Source organism: Perca fluviatilis, chromosome 12, assembly GCF_010015445.1.
Source record: "Perca fluviatilis chromosome 12, GENO_Pfluv_1.0, whole genome shotgun sequence".
Lineage (NCBI taxonomy): Eukaryota > Metazoa > Chordata > Actinopteri > Perciformes > Percidae > Perca > Perca fluviatilis.
Genome location: NC_053123.1, coordinates 7,987,437 through 8,004,755, shown reverse-complemented (window position 1 = coordinate 8,004,755; position 17,319 = coordinate 7,987,437). Strand labels below are relative to the sequence as shown.

Sequence of the window (17,319 nt, the reverse complement as noted above, 5' to 3'; positions counted from 1 at the left end):
TCTCGAGATTACACATTAGTGCATATTGAATAAGAAAATGCCCCATTTGTTTTCAAATTTAAACATACAATTTTAGAAAACTTGTAATACAAAAAATAATTGTCCTAATCTCAGTACTTGTAATCAACTGGGGACGTTTCATGGTGATATCTATTAGTTAAAAATGTTAACCTATTCACATGTAGTGCTGTGCGTTAAAGCCTCTGTCTCACTTGTGGTCCACTGTAGGTAATCGGGGAAGCAATCCAGGCGTACCCCAATGACCTGAGGATCAACTGGGTGCGTGCTTGGCCAGGCCAGACGGTGCTCTGCGTCTCACAGGTCTACTGGACAAAGGATATTCATGAAGCCATTAGTTCAGGACAGAAGGTGATCAACTGTTTATTGTATTTCTTTAACATGCATTACATATTTTGAATAACAGTTTACATATGTAGTGTTGGGGTAAGGTCCTTCTCAAAAGTATAAGCCACTTTATATTGCTGCCTGGGATCTTTCTCACCTCCAGTTGGCCCCAGTTTGTGCCTCTCATGTACAGTCTTTATTACATTTGAGTCCCAGAGCTGAGCATCTGTTTTTTTGCAAAAGATACATCCCTTTGAAATCTCTTTGAAAAAGACTTGCTGCTATTTTGAAGGTATTTCAAGAATGCTCAAAGACATCTAGATAGAAAAATAGTCCATCCACTGCACAGACGATTTTTAAATTTAAACAAGTCATCACAATCATGATTAAACATCTTGTATTATTGTGGAACAGACTTAATATTTTTATTTTTATTTACAGACATAACCCACATACTTACATACCTAATTACGTTAACAAGCAAGCACCCCAGCATGTTTTCCTGAAAAACATCATCTACAATATGCTCTTTTATGATGTCTGTATCAAAGATGTAACCATGGTAACAGCTCGTATCTGACATACATAATCTACAGTATGCTCTGAAGTTGCATGTGTGTATCAAAGTTGTAACCATAGCAACGTAGGCTGTGAAGTATGTCATGTCAGACAGCGCTCGAGAAACAGCCTCAACAAAAGATTTAAAAAGGTCCACAAAGTCTGATTACTCTTGGATAAATTGTATTACAAACTCAGATCACCTTTCAATGAATGTGTTACTGACAGTAATGACTTAACTAGTGGCACCAAGCTATCATCTAATTCAAAACAGTTCAGCTTTTTTTCCACTAAGATTGATATGGTCTAACAGCTGGTCTGAATTACAATTACAAGCTGTATCAAATCCATCACATCAAATGAAGAAGAACAACTATATCTCATAAACTGACACATAGCCAGCAGAGGTCTGTGGCATAATGCTGTTTTATGAAGTTGCACTGGAAACCCCCTCCGTATCACAGGTTATATTCTTCTTTTAATATCCTCCTTCAAGGCACAAGATCATCCCCGGCTAGCGATGCACTTATAAAAGAAGAAAAAGTGTTTTTTTCTCTTAGACATCTTGACAGTGATGGACTTAGTAGTTGTTGCGGCCGGGATCAAACTTGTGACCTTCAGTTTAAAGATGGAGTCTTGATAGCATCCTCTCCAGAATGCTCTGCCTTCTATTTAATCATGCCTCCCTCCCCTCAGGCCTTAGATGCCTACCTGGCGCAGAACAATAGACAGATTGACGACATTGTGGCACTTGTACGTGGCAAGCTATCCAAGCAGAACCGGGTGACCCTCGGAGCCCTTGTTGTGCTGGACGTCCACGGCAGGGATGTGCTCGCTACACTGGTGCAAAAGGGAATAAGTGACGAGAATGACTTTGAGTGGCTAAGCCAACTGCGCTACTACTGGGTGGTATGTAAAAGGGGCAGTTTGGGGGCTGATTTTCAACTCATATTACATACTCAGTGATTGACTTCTAAACTTTGCATCACACCCTGTGCAGGAGAACTTTCTCCAGACCAAGATGATCAATGCCGGCTTGCCTTATGGTTATGAATACCTGGGCAACACTCCACGACTGGTCATTACCCCACTCACTGACCGCTGCTACCGGTAAAGCTACTACACGAGCTCCCTCAACAGTTCACTGTCTGTCTTTTTCTTAGGCTTATGTTTGGGATGCTTGCAGCTAAAAGTCCTGCCTGTCTTATGACTCTACAAATCCCAAGTTGGACATAGCTACATACTACTACGACTACTACTAGCTACACTATTAATCAATCACCTACCTTGTTATTCTGTCTACAAGAACACTTTTCTTCCCGTTTTAGATGCTAAATTCCTTATTAATGTCATCTTAAAGAGACAGTATATTGTCGCTGAGCTACCGGGAGTTCTTCCTTACTGTGTTCCTGGAAATAATGTTTGTTTGTGCATGATGCTCCCCAGCTAGCCACTAGGGCAGTTTGCCAAGTTTTTTAAAGAGTACTGCTAGAACTTGTCTCCATTAGGCAGGGGCTGACTTTATCTGCTTTGGCTGTGAATGGCAGTTTACTGATCATTGTATAGGGTTACAATAACAAGAATGACATTGTAATACTTTGGATTAATATGATATTAATTTAGATACAAATTTGAAGAGCAATACTACATTATGTAATACCATAAGTCAATCAAAACATTCTGAAGTCATTATTAATAATGTATTCCTACATTACTCTGAAAGATTTTGTTCCAAATGGCACAAGACAATATGTATAAAAAGGAGGCATGTGAATAATGAATAAATAACTACTCAGGTAGTTTACTTATTTACCCATTTTACTAAATGTTTTGTCAGCGAGCTGGAGTGGACCTATTTTGAGGTGTATATACGTGTATATATAAATATACACATATACACACACACATATATATATATATATATATATATATATATATATATATATATATATACTCACCTAAAGGATTATTAGGAACACCCTACTAAGACCGTGTTTGACCCCCTTTCGCCTTCAGAACTGCCTTAATTCTTCGTGGCATTGATTCAACAAGGTGCTGGAAGCATTCTTTAGAAATGTTGGCCCATATTGAGAGGATAGCATCTTGCAGTTGATGGAGATTTGTGGGATGCACATCCAGGGCATGAAGCTCCGATTCCACCACATCCAGAAGATGTTCTATTGGGTTGCCATGAGAGAATGGGTACATGGTGGTCATAAAGGGATGGACATGGTCAGAAACAATGCTCAGGTAGGCTGTGGCATTTAAATGATGCCCAATTGGTACTAAGGGGTCTAAAGTGTGCCAAGAAAACATCCCCCACACCATTACACCACCACCACCAGCCTGCCCGGTGGTAACAAGGCATGATGGATACATGTTCTCTTTCTGTTTATGCCAAATTCTGACTCTACCATCTGAATGTCTCAACAGAAATCGAGACTCATCAGACCAGGCAACATTTTTACAGTCTTCAACTGTCCAATTTTGGTGAGCTTGTGCAAATTGTAGCCTCATTTTCCTATTTTTAGTGGAGATGAGTGGTACCCAGTGGGGTCTTCTGCTGGTGTAGCCCATCCACCTCAAGGTTGTGTGTGTTGTGGCTTCACAAATGCTTCGCTGCATACCTCGGTTGTAACGAGTGGTTATTTGAGTCAAAGTTGATCTTCTATCAGCTGGAATCAGTCGGCCCATTCTCCTCTGACCTCTAGCATCAACAAGGCATTTTGGCCCCCCAGGACTGCAGCATACTGGATATGTTTCCTTTTTCAGACCATTCTTTGTAAACCCTAGAAATGGTTGTGGGTGAGAATCCCAGTAACTGAGCAGATTGTGAAATACTCAAACCAGCCAGTCTGGCACCAACAACCATGCCACGCTCAAAGTTGCTGAGATCACCTTTCGTTCGCATTCTGACATTCAGTTTGGAGTTCAGGAGATTGTCTAGACCTGGACCACACCCCTAAATGCATTGAAGCAGCTGCCATGTGATTGGTTGATTAGATAATTGCATTAACGAGAAATCTTACAGGTGTTCCTAATAATCTTTAAGGTGAGTATATATATATATATATACATAATACTGTGAGGAATCACTTGATCGCATTAATCACTGACAGGCCATCATTTATTAAGAGCTTTCTCCTGTCTGTTACTCGTACTTCAGCACTTTGTTTGGTGCTCTCTCCCTCCATTTGGGAGGGGCCCCTGAGGGCCCGGCTGGTACAGGAAAAACCGAGACAACCAAAGACTTGGCCAAAGCTGTGGCCAAACAGTGTGTGGTCTTCAACTGCTCTGACGGACTGGACTACATTGCCCTGGGCAAATTCTTCAAAGTGAGTACAGTTCTCTCACCATAAATCAAAATTACTAGCTACCCCAGTAATCCAGACTGTAACTCTCACACACAGTTGAGAAGTGATACACACCAAGAAACCTCTTTCCTACACACTAGTGCAACTCGTTATACACAGAAGATATTCCTAGGTGCTGTTGCCCTCGTCTTTCAGATGGAAGTGTGCCTGAACAGATACTTCCACCTTGGAATATAACACTAGCATAACATTCATCACTTCAAAGAGTCAGATAATAGAAGGTGGCACAGGGATGGATTTCCCTCCCTTTCTTATTTCCTCCTGTCCCAAAATGGCATTCAGAGATTTAAACGCCAGTGTGCATTTTTGTTTACAACTGAAATTGCTTACACCCTACTGAAATTTCCTGCCACTTGCCATACTAAAATAGCTCTCACATACTCAGGCAAAACCTGCTACTACATACTATTTAAATATGTGTTAATAAATTGTGTGTGTCTGCATGTGCCAGGGCCTTTTGTCCTGCGGAGCTTGGGCCTGTTTTGATGAGTTTAACCGCATTGACCTGGAGGTGCTGTCCGTGGTTGCTCAACAGATTCTCACCATACAGAGAGGTTTGTGCGTTTTTCTTTTTTCTTTTCTTCTTTGACGTTCTGGCTTTCTATCCCTTTGGTCTTTGCAGAAGCTGGCAGTATACCTGAAACCCAGAAGTTAAAAAAACAGGTTTTAGACTACAAAGAGCTGCAACACGGCGCTAAAGCAATTTTATAGACTGGCCAGCAGAACTTCAAGCACAGTTTTGTTCAATGGAGCAAGGCAGTGTGTCCTATGTGTGCTACGGCTGTTGAATGTCTTGTGTCATAAAATGCTAGAGCCAAAGGGGCTATACAGATTTTTCTTAGCCCCAAACTAAAGTTTGAAAATGCTAATTTAAAAGGTTTTTTTGCGCAACTGCTGCTAAAACTATTTTTCACAGTGGGGTTTTAGCCTTGGAATCTTTCCTTATCTGAATTGTGGATTGAGGGTGTTGTATGTTGTGAAGACTCCTAAAGCAAATTAATGATTTAGGGTTAATTAAAATCAAGAAGACATGGCATAAGCTATAGGTTAACTTGTGACACATTTTAAAGCCTCTAAGCCTATAGTCATAAGTGTTACAGTTGTTGTCAGTTTGTCTGCTTGACAATCCCATTTTGCAGCAACAAAATTGAAGTAAGATGAACAAACAGATAAATGTAGATAAAACAGATGTTAACAAAGTTTCGTTTTGGGGACATAATTGGAAATTGGGAAAAATTTGAAGTTGGAAAAAAGGTACTAAATTGCAATATATCTCAGAATATTGCAATATGTGTATCGCAATAATATTGTATCGTGACATAAGTATCGTGATGATATCGTATCGTGAGGCCTCTGGTGATTCCCACCCCTATAGTATTTGTACGTGAATCGAGGTGCACAGGTCCATTATCATGTCTCTGGATTTGTCATCTACTGATAATGCATATTGATAATAATGGCTCCTCAGGATGTGCTCATTAGAAAAAAGTCTCCAGAGCACACTGATCTATTCACAGCCTTTTATAGTGCAAACGTTTTGACACTACTCTTCTCTTCAACTATTTTTATCCGACTCCAAAAAGGCACATAGGACACCTAAATACATCTTACTGCATCTATCTGTCCAGGAATCTGTGCCCATGCTGAGATGCTGCTGTTTGAAGGGACAGAGCTAAAACTCAACCCCTCCTGTGCTGTGTTCATTACTATGAATCCTGGCTACGCTGGACGCTCTGAGCTACCAGACAATCTCAAGGTACCGTATCAGTTCTATCAGCCCTTCTTTCTCTTTTAAATATCCATACTGTGAGTTCTGGAACATAAACGTTTGAGGCATATTTATAGACATAATTGATGAGTATGTAGTACAATGCAAATCTGCATTCTGTGTTTCTCGACTAAAAGTAGTTCAAAAATATAGGACTGTTTTATGCCTTTAACCAAACATTTCTGATGTTCTTTTTTTACATCAGGCATGTGTAAAAATGCATAATAATCTAGAACTACTTCAATTCAAAGTTTTTGAAAATGAAGGACTTGTTTCCATTCAGCAAAAGTGTCTCTTTATACCAGGCTCTGTTCAGGACTGTGGCTATGATGGTACCGGACTATGCAATGATCGCAGAGATTGTGCTATACTCGTGCGGCTTTGTGACTGCACGGCCCCTGTCAGTGAAAATTGTGGCCACTTATCGCCTCTGTTCGGAGCAGCTGTCTATGCAGCATCACTACGACTATGGAATGAGGGCTGTCAAGTCTGTGCTTACTGCCGCTGGAAACCTCAAGGTATCTCAACATACATTTTAATGATGGGATGTTTTTGTTCATTGTTATTGTGACATTTTTAGATTTAAAGTGCTCATATTATGCAAATTTACAGGTTCATAATTGTATTTAGAGGTTATATCGGAATAGGTTTCCATGGTTTAATTATCAAAAAACACCATATTTTTGTTGTATTACACATTGCCACAGCTCATCTTTTCACCCTGTGTGTTGAGCTCTCTGTTTTAGCTACAGAGTGAGGCATCTCACTTCTGTTCCATCTTTGTTAAGTTTGTTAAGGAGTTAATAAATGTGCAGTAGCTAGGTAAAGACAACTAGCCATTAAGAAACAGAGTCTGAGGGCGTGCCATGCTAGCAGCTAGGCGAGCATTATGACGTTTGTCTCTGAAGTAAAGGCTGGACTACAACAGAGCTGTTTGGAGCAGTTTGTGAACAGTGTTTTCTGTTGGAGATGGTAAGTCCCTTTGGGGTGGACTTTGGGCTTTTTCACTTTGTAAACCTATTACATGCACAAAAAACATACATAACACAATAAAGGTAAGGGAAAAAGCACAATATGAGCTCTTTAATAAATGGTCATTTCTTCCCAGGAAAAAAAACATTTTAATAAAGAAGAACGAACAATCTTTAATAATTTAACTAAAAGACAAATGTAAAAAGAATCCCTAACTGGGGTGCAACAATTTCTCTACTCTTGCTTAGTCTGTGTTGATGACAGTACTACTGAGCAAGTAAAAAAAGGCATATAGCTGAGTGTAATGTCTTGCCTCATCTTAAAAATAGATTTTTTACATTTTTAATGCAAAGGGAAGACATTTATTTTAATTAGGGTTTGGTTACATATAATTGGTCATTTTATGATACTATTTGGATTGTGTGCAGTGCACAATTGAAATGTTCTTAATGCCACTCTACGCAGTAGTAATCTTTCAGACAAACATCACAAACCTCCTTATTTTCCAGACACAATATGACAAACTGTTCCATGCTGTTCCAAAATGCAGTGATGTGTGAGAGAGGAAGAAAAGACTTACGGCATCTAGCATACACACGGCATCTATGCCCCTGCTTTGGTGACCTGATGCATACATATAGTTTCTTTCAAACTCAGTAGGGACAATGAGCCTGTCGACTTTTTAAAATGTTTCTTTGGTAAAACTGAGTTTCCATTTAGACTGCAAAGGCTAACTGATTTAGCTTCTTAAATTAATTGGTTGTGATCGTCATGGGGCACAGACAGACTTTACAGTGACACTCTTCATAAAAATCCAGAATTCAACTGCTTCTCATTTCATATATGCTCATTCTTTCCCTTTGTTTGTCATTTTTTAAATTGTCTTCTTTTTTTTACTCCTGTTTTCTCTTCTTCTTTTCTCCTCTTGTTGCACCGTAGCTAACTTTTCCAGAAGAGAATGAAGACACCCTGCTGCTGAGATCCATTATTGATGTCAATCTGCCCAAGTTTTTGGACCATGATCTGAAGCTATTTGAGGTGCGATAGAGTGGAGCTCTTCCTGTCTTGATTAATGAAGCGATACACATCAAGTGATGTCAGCCAATGTTAATTCCAGTGGGTTCATTTGGAGCCATGATGCACAGGGACAAAAAGCCTGTTTGAGTCAGAACAGGTCACTGGAGTATGTGTGCGTGCGTGAGTGAATGGTTGTGTCTGAAAATGTGTGTGTCCATCAACTGTCCTCACCACACGCTTCTTAACGTATAAGTGTGTGTGTGCATGTGAGTACGCATGTGTGTTTCCATTGTATGTTGTTGTAAAACAGAATGTGTGTTCCTTCATTCCACTCTAAGATTCCTCCCTCACTGTTCCCCAACTACATTGCCTTTCCATTTCAGGGTATCACCTCCGACCTCTTCCCGGGGGTCAAGCTTCCAAAACGAGACTACAGTGTCCTGCTGGAGGCCATCGAGGAAAACTGCCAACTCATGAACCTGCAACTCACCGATTTCTTTGCTGAGAAAATCCTGCAGATCTTTGAGATGATGATCGTGAGGCATGGTTTCATGCTGGTGGGTGAGCCATTTGGAGGCAAGACCAACGCCTACCGTGTGCTGGCAGCAGCCCTTCATGACGTCTTTGAAAAGGTATGATGTCCTGTTTAGATCTCAGGTGGATGCTGTGCTCTTCATCTGTTGACAGTAAGAATTAAGAAAAACAAATGCTGGAAGGAAGGAATTGTGAATTAAGATTATAACAACAGAAGTGAAGAAAAGTGGCAAGTTAGACCTCAAGTTTTATGTCAGCTTACGAGGGCTGGGGCGAATTGTTTTTGTCCCAATTCAATTTATATTTACAATTTCCATTAATGGGATTCTAGAAGTATTGTGATTCGATATTATTGAGTATTGCGATTTTCTTTTCCTTCTTTAACAAAACAAAAGTTGAATAATGCACTTCTACAGACAATATATCATGAGACATTTCTATAAACTGATGTTTTTGAAGAAGGATGCACATCACATGTCAGTCAGTCAGTCTGACATTTATTTAATTTGTAAATAAGTACATAACATGGATTTTTTTGCTTTCGCTCAGTTTTGCTGGAAACGGATATGATGTAGTCGCCGTCGGCAATACCGTATAAACAGAAAAATATTTAGGTCAATTTTTGGTAAAATTAATAAATAAATGGGGTGACCTTAGGAGTCCTTAGGTTTGAATCTGACCTGCGGCCCTTTGCTGTGTGTCTTCCCCTCACTCTCTCCCCCTTTCCTCTCCATCTAAAAAAAATAAAAAACATCTAAAAAAATGTATTTTAAAAATCATGAATCAATGTTTTTTTCCACCCCTACAGCTTACTATATTTCACGATTCCTTACGTGGCACTAAGTCTTGATCAATAGCTACTTTAAACCACTTTATTTTCTTGGTTGCATTTCCCGTAGTTGTCCTTGAGGTCCAACTTATTTAATATGTTCCTGTCAGGTATTCACCTGGTCAATTTGTCAGACATTTTGGGAAAAAGCGTTATTTTCATGTGGTTAACCATGCATTCTTTAATTGTATTCTATTACAATTTTGATGGGGTTTCCAGAGTCCTTGGGACTTGAACTTGCTCCATCAGTTAAAAAAAAAAAAAAAAAAAAAAAAAAATCATATAAACTTTCATGTCAGGTAAAAATATGTTACACTCAGTAGCCAAGGCTTATCTGAGCTACATGTTTTTTCCCAAGTAAACACATCCATCCAATTTGTCAGAGCTGTAGTCTTTGTTCAGTAGTTATCGATCTCACAGAGAGGAGCAGAACTAGCTTGTTGTATTTACATGGCTGAGAGGGCTGAGAGGCATCCCACCAAGGAGACAGATGAAGGCATGCTGATGGAACGCCTGGGAATGCCACATTTATCATCGTCATCCTCGCTGCTGCCCGTCCACTGATCATGTCCAACTCCCCTCCCCTTCTCTCTTCTCTCGTTTTTGTTCTTTTTTTTCAGTAGCTTGCTTTTCTCATTGTTTTTAACTCAAAGTGACACATTGTTTGAAAAGTCGTTTCTTGCCGTTTTCGCTTATCTTCCTCAGTTAGCAGATGTCCTGTCACACAGGCGGTAATCTTCTAAGCAGTTCATGAGTCTTGGCGCCGACAAGTTAATGAAATCATTGGCTCTTCATGCTTACCTTTGCTGCGTCTTTACCTGTGAAGTAAAGAATTCTTCTGTGTATTTATATACTGTATATGTCTGTGTGTATTGAGTTGACATCTCTTTGTATAATCTGTTTGTCTGTTGTGTGCTTGTGGTTGTCACACCAGGGGTTGATGGATGAGAACCAGGTGCAGATCACAGTAATCAATCCCAAATCCATCACCATGGGCCAGCTGTATGGCCAGTTTGACCCCATCTCTCACGAGTGGTCGGATGGCATCCTTGCCGTCAGCTACAGAGCCTTCGCTTCCTCTCAGGTAAGATGGCTGCTCGTACAGCAGACGTACCGCAGTTTAAACAATTATTAGGTTGAGACGCAAACAAACACACAGTATTGTGTGTAAAGGAGCATGTCACTGAATCAACATGCTCCTTTACACCCTCATACAGACGACCATGTTCACAATTGGGAGCTGCGCAGGGTTAGTCGCACACCACCTGTTCCTCTTTTGGATACAGGGCACTTGCAATCCAGTATAGTCGCACAATGTTGTCCAATTTCCATATTCATGTAATATCTCTTGCTGCACAAACCCTGATATGCACTATATCTGGGTTTTTGCAGCATGGAATATTATATTTAGCAGAGGATGTAACACCTCCCATTGGCTCCCATAGCTTTCCATATGCTTAATACTGTATATGTTTACAAATAATAGCTTAAAATGTTGACCTCGACCAAAACCATCACTTTATACCCAAATCCTGTTGAGACTGTGGTAAAGTCATTTAATCTGCTCCAAAGGAAGGGAAATCATTTCTTCTCATTCAGGAATCCAAAAACAAGAGACCAAACAATGCAAAAGACCCAGTGTCCTATTTCAAATGTATTTATTTTTTAGGCTTCACTGTGTCAAATTACACTTAAAGAGTCTACTACAACTACAGTATATGAGTAAGCAGAATCTACGGTCTTCATGCTATTTGTCTATTTCTATTGTGTTGTGTTTAAAAAGCAAGCAATATTTTTTAAACAAAAATTATCCTCAACATTTAGACCCTAGACGCAGTGTTATAAATGTTTTTGTGATTTTGGGCAAAATAATGTCTTTCTTCATTGAAATGTAGTTAAAATGATTTAACTGGTACACAAACACAAAGCACAAGTACTGTTGCTATGGTTACCTGTATGAATTTAATATAGTTAACAGCTTAACCACTGTTCTAAACTGTCTGCACGGTAAGTTTTAGGTGCTCAGTTCAAGTATTTTTAACAATCTCCTGCTAGTCAATCAGGAACAGGGATTTTCTGGTTTAAAACATTCCACTTGGGTTGTAATTGTGTAGTCTATATCCTTGACGTTCCACTTCCAGGATTGCTCTGGTGCCGCAGGGAATTCTGACGGATGCATGTATTTTTGTTTCCTTTTGCTTTCTGATTTATGAGGACTATTGTTGACTGCTCCTCAGATCTTTGCATTGTAAATTGAGGGCGTTTTCACCATTGACATATATAAACTGGACCAACAGAGCCCGTTGCTCTGGACGGAGACCAGTGAAGGCTATTAGAAGCACTTTTCCGGTGATCACTAGCTTTACTGCGCAGCCTCCAACTGATAGAGATGACGTATATGTGACGTGAACAACCTGTCTGTAAGTTGTAAGTCTTCTGGTAGCTGTGCCAAGAGAAATCTCAATCATTCCCAATCTTGCAGAGACGGAGAGTGTAGGTATATGTAAGGAGATAACATGGGCACAGGCTAATTATTGATCACTAACATGCTAGTTAACATTAGTAATTAAACCTAAACAGCTAACATAAGTTGAAACTGCCTGCGAGCTTCTCCTGTACTGTACGGTAATTCCTCTACTATGCGACAGGAAGTCACTTGGTTATGACACAGTCGTTAGCCTATTTTTACAAAAACATCTGCTACAGATCCATAACGTGAGATACAAGGTAATGGAGCCTTTTATACATTGTCGTGTTTCTTTAGAAATAAACAATGGACAAACAATGGACAAATGGAGTCTTTAAACGCCTCAGATTTAAAGTTATTCGCTGTCAAAGTGACGTCAAAATGAATGCTAGTCAGTGGAATGCTAACGGGAGGTGATGGCTTTGTAGGATCAAAATGGCGCCATAGGAGGTTCGAGTTCTGAAGCAAAGCTTACCCCCTTGGTTTTCACACCTGTAATTCGTTTGCTTTCATCTGAATCAGTTGGTCAGTTTGTAAACTTGGAGCGATTTGCCCTCGGTCGGTTTGGTTTGGTTTCACACCTGGAAAAATCAAAGCGTACCAAAATGCATCATTACAAATCAGGCAAGAACGTCCAGCCCTCTTATTGGTCAGATATGTCTGGGGGCGGGAGCAAGAAAGTAAATACAGGAAGAAGGTCTTGTGTTCTGGTCTAGTGGTCAAACCAGCTCATTTCATTAAAATTATCAGACATTGTTTCGATAGAGAAGTTATTACATCTGCTCTGGTCCCCGAGACTTCACTCTGCTCTGCCACTGTCTGTCTCCAATTTTAGCGGCAGCTGGTTTGACCACGGAGATGCGATTGACGGACGCCGAGCTTGACCGCAGTCTATTTCTGTGAGAGAAACACTGCAAGCTGCTACAGTTTGCTGCTCTGCTGCATCACAGATTGCTAAACACACCTGACTACAGGAGACACTAGCTCAGACTGGAGGAGTATAGATAGTTGGTGCGGTTTGAGTACAGATAACGTTCTCACCACAAACGAACCGCTCCAGTGTTTGATTGATAGCGTACCAAGAACCCCTCTTCAAGCAGGTCTCTTGCTCAAGCAGGTGCGCTTGTTTGGTCCGCTTTTGGTGTGCACCGGAGTTCGATAGCCGCGTTCTCACCTCCCCAAACGAACCGCACCAGCAGGGCAAACAAACTCTAGTTCAATTCAACCGAACTAAAGGCTGTCGATGTGAAAACGCCCTGAGACAGCTAGCTAGACTATCTGTCCAATCTGAGTTTTCTCTCGCGCAACTCTTTTGCAGCGGCTCTGTGCGGAGCTTAGCACCGCCCATGACGATTGTGATTGGTTAAGAGAAATGCCAATAAACCAGAACACGTTTTTCTCCCATCCTGGAAGGCTGTGTGGACTAGCCAGACACTCCTCCACTCCGCAGCGTGTGGATGGTCTGGCAAAGCGAGACTAGTTATTGTGAGACTAAAAAGCTGAAAACCTTCTGATGTTTACGCAGTTATGATGGAAGGTGGGGATTGCACAATATTTATCCTGGCAGATATGCCACACCTAGTGAATGAGGACATGGCTGAGTAGAATAGCTAGGAAGGTGCCTACTATTGGTATTCTCACAGAGTGATTTCATTTCTCAAGCTCATTGATGGAGTCTGTGCCTGGGAAACTACAGGCTGCCACAAATACACACAGAGCTCCTCTGAGATACAATATGTTGGTCATGCACAACACAGCCAAATACCATATGTAGTCACTATCAAGTAAAAAATAAACAGATAAAGACGGGACAATGGCTTTATATCTGCTAATGGAGCCTAAAATGAGTTTGATTAAGGCTTTTGTAAAAGTATTTTTCATCCAAATTTAAGATGAAATGAGATGTCAGACAGACATTTATTACGCTCAAAACTGTTGTACTGAAACTGTATTCCACCATAAATGGTTTTGGAACAGTCTTGACTGATGCACTTTTACACATCTGTCAAAAAACTCAAAAGGGACATACTATGTCTTTGTAAAAAAAAGATTTAGCTGTAGGAGAGACATAAAAATTGTCCTTCTTCCTACAGGTTAAATCCTTAAAGCATGTTGCACTTTTGGCATATTCGGATGTGGCCAGAGGTGCAATATACTCATATGTTTTATGTTATATGGAGCTGTGAAACGAGAAGATCAGACTTAGTTGCATTATCATCTCCTCAGTCTCAGTTTAGGAGTTTCGGATGGATCACTGTACAATAGGCATGACATTCCAATTAATTTCAAGCTGGTAGAGAGAGAGGCTGCAGTGACAGGGTAAACAAAAGAAACATTCTGCTGTCTTGTTAAATTTAGATCTTTAATAACGTTCTTTCATTCATGTACACACACTAGACACACATGGGCAGACGATTTACAGATGGCAGTGCATTGAGGCATGCCATAATGGAAAATCATTTGTTTGCCCTGTTCTCAAATTGTTTCCAAATGAACATGTCATTTAAAAAATTGGCTCGGTATATATAAGTTGTCATTTTACAAATTGGTTTTTTTTTGTGTCAATGAATAAGGAGTGTGAGGGTGGTTATGACAGGTGAGGCAGTATACTGATGAAAATAGAAAACGAGAACAAGGATTTTTTTTTATTCAGTCAAGTCATTTTCCTCTCTTGGTAAAAGTCTTTCGTTGTTTTGCTGTTTTTATCTGCATCACATTTTACTAAACTAATTTTTGTGTGCTAATCTGGAGTCAGCAGCAGTGTAGTGCATACAAGTCTCTGCATACATAATACGATTTTTTCCCCCCAGTGCCAAGCTCTTTCTCTCTCTGTCAGATCATTACATTACAGTATACTCACTTTCCTCACAAGCACCAGATGGCCCCAGCCCAGGCATCTTCCATTTGTTTATACTACAACAAATCAATTTAAAGCACAGCTCTTGCCAGCCCATTTAACTGGAGAATTGAAGCTTGTTGTCAACCTCCATTATGACAGTGTAGGTGTTAATTTCATTCATTTAGCAAACATTCTTCGCTTAGATTATAATGTAGGCCTACAGGAGTTCTTTCATGACCTTGAAAGTATGCACAGGGATTTCCGTTAGTGGGGAATAAATGAATACAGACAGTGTATGCATATGATTGAAGGATACAGACACTGTCTTTATAAACCAAGTGATAGGACAGGAGCTCTTTTCCTGCACTTTTAAGCTTCTTATTAACTCTAAAGCCCCATGAATACTTAAGAAATTCTGTACATTTTAGCACTGCAGGGGCAAAAAAAACTCCCCAGGGTTTAAAGATCCCATGGCATGAAAATTTCACTTTATGAGGTTTTTTAACATTAATATGCGTTCCCCCAGCCTGCCTATGGTCCCCCAGTGGCTAGAAATGGTGATAGGTGTAAACCGAGCCCTGGGTATCCTGCTCTGCCTTTGAGAAAATGAAAGCTCAGATGGGCCATATGAGGTCATAAGGAGCAAGGTTACCTCCCCTTTCTCTGCTTTGCCCGCCCAGAGAATTTGGCCCACCCATGAGAGAGAGACATCATGGCTTTCAAACGAGCAAAGTGGCAGTTGGTCAAGGCCACATTAATCATAGGTGTGTTTTGGGCGTAACATGCAATAAACCAATCAGAGTGTCAGCTCCCATTCCCTTTAAAAGCCAGGCGTGTTTGGACCTTGGCGCATTGCTATTATGATGGCGGATTTGCACCGTAATATTTTTATGCAATCTTTTGCATGTTTGTGTGCTGCTGTGCTTCCCTGTGTGTGTGTGTGTGTGTCTGTGACAGGCATAGTGTGCGTGCACTGTGCACGAGCCTAGGCGCATTTCACTAATGCGCTGTTAAAATAACAATGAAATGCTGCGTTATTGACTTTAGACCAGGTTTTTGTTGGTCAATGGCGCGATCACTTCCCGCTGCCTCAAGATAGCCATACGCCAAGAATTCACCTGGACACACCTCCCTGTAAGACCAGCACGCACCATGGGCGCAAAGATGGGCACAGGTGCATTTGCTATTTAAACGACGTGGCCGCTGGACAGTCTTAAAATAGCAAAGACACTTGCGTCTATCTATCTATCTATCTATCTATCTATCTATCTATCTATCTATCTATCTATCTATCTATCTATCTATCTATCTATCTATCATCCATCCATCCATCCATCCGACTGTTTGTGCCTCCTTACATCCATACATCCCTCCTTCCATCTGTCAAAGGCCACTAGTATGGTCTATATTGTGATCGTTTGTGACCTTTCTTTTGATGTATATACATATAATTGTGCTAGAAATAAAATTGTTGAGGTGTAAGAAAATCCTATTTCTGTCTTCTCTCAGAGCCCCGACAGAAAGTGGCTTATCTTTGACGGCCCAGTGGATGCCGTGTGGATCGAGAACATGAACACAGTACTCGACGACAACAAGAAGCTGTGTCTGATGAGCGGTGAGATCATTCAGATGTCACCACAAATGAGTCTCATCTTTGAGCCCATGGACCTGGAGGTGGCATCGCCAGCCACGGTGAGAAGCACCTTTACTTTGATTAAGGGTTTCATGACAGCGTATCCTGCTTTTCCATTTTGTTGCAGTTTCCATTCTCCGGATATAGTTGAGAAAAGAATGATCACATACTGTTGTTATTTAGAAAGGTACAATTTGTGTACACAGATGGTAGTTTTCTTATCGTAACATTGTGCAGCACTGGTTCTGACCATAATTTGGAATATATTTCCTCACTCCCTCCACATCATCTCATCATCCTTCCAATTACACAAAAGCTTTTGCTCATGATGCCCTTCATGCCTGTATTCATTACACACACTCTCTAGTATTCAGCTCAGTGGCCATGCCCTGGTGCTGTCTGCTCTACCCAAACAGTGTAGAGTTTGTCAAAAAAGAAACAAACTGTAGAAACTATTTGTGGGTTTTATCGATTACATCCTCGGCTCAGTATTTTCAGATCGCATTTAGTCTTTGCTTAATCTTCATTAAAGTGTCAGATGGGTGTAATGAATGCTATTAAGCTCAGACAGTCACAAGGAAGTACTCAATTTGAAAGTCAGTTAGTTCACTTACTGCTTTTTTTTGATTGACTGTTATTTGAAAATATCTTAATGCATTTAGCCATTCCAGGACTTCATATCCTGCCTTTTTTCCTGCTGTTTTATCTCCTTTCATACCCAATTGAGGCAATGTAACATGCAAATTGGCAATAGATTAATTTCATTTTGTTAAATTTCCCCAATTTTCTCTGATTTTGGAATGTCCAGTTACCTTTGCAGTACAGTTATTGTCACCGCTACCTCTGCTGTTGGCTTGGGTTAAGTGCGGACAGCCATGTGCTAAGCCTGTAGTGTCACCAGCTACTTCTTTTTACAAGCCAATGATGAAATTCACCAGGAGGGCATACCACTTGGGGTGTACATGCTATCCCGCCCCCCAGTT

At 40.5% G+C, this 17,319-nt stretch overlaps 1 protein-coding gene across 1 annotated transcript in view; it reads left to right on the top strand.

Annotated features, from left to right (window-relative positions):
- Positions 1-17,319, top strand: part of dnah7 (dynein, axonemal, heavy chain 7) — a 97,472-nt gene that overhangs the window by 25,894 nt on the left and 54,259 nt on the right. The window contains exons 22-32 of the mRNA XM_039817840.1: positions 229-369; positions 1,600-1,812; positions 1,904-2,013; positions 4,070-4,238; positions 4,729-4,831; positions 5,906-6,033; positions 6,351-6,563; positions 7,957-8,055; positions 8,418-8,666; positions 10,332-10,481; positions 16,213-16,395. Coding sequence (XP_039673774.1) covers positions 229-369; positions 1,600-1,812; positions 1,904-2,013; positions 4,070-4,238; positions 4,729-4,831; positions 5,906-6,033; positions 6,351-6,563; positions 7,957-8,055; positions 8,418-8,666; positions 10,332-10,481; positions 16,213-16,395 — 1,758 coding nt within the window. The remainder of the gene's footprint in view (positions 1-228; positions 370-1,599; positions 1,813-1,903; positions 2,014-4,069; positions 4,239-4,728; positions 4,832-5,905; positions 6,034-6,350; positions 6,564-7,956; positions 8,056-8,417; positions 8,667-10,331; positions 10,482-16,212; positions 16,396-17,319) is intronic.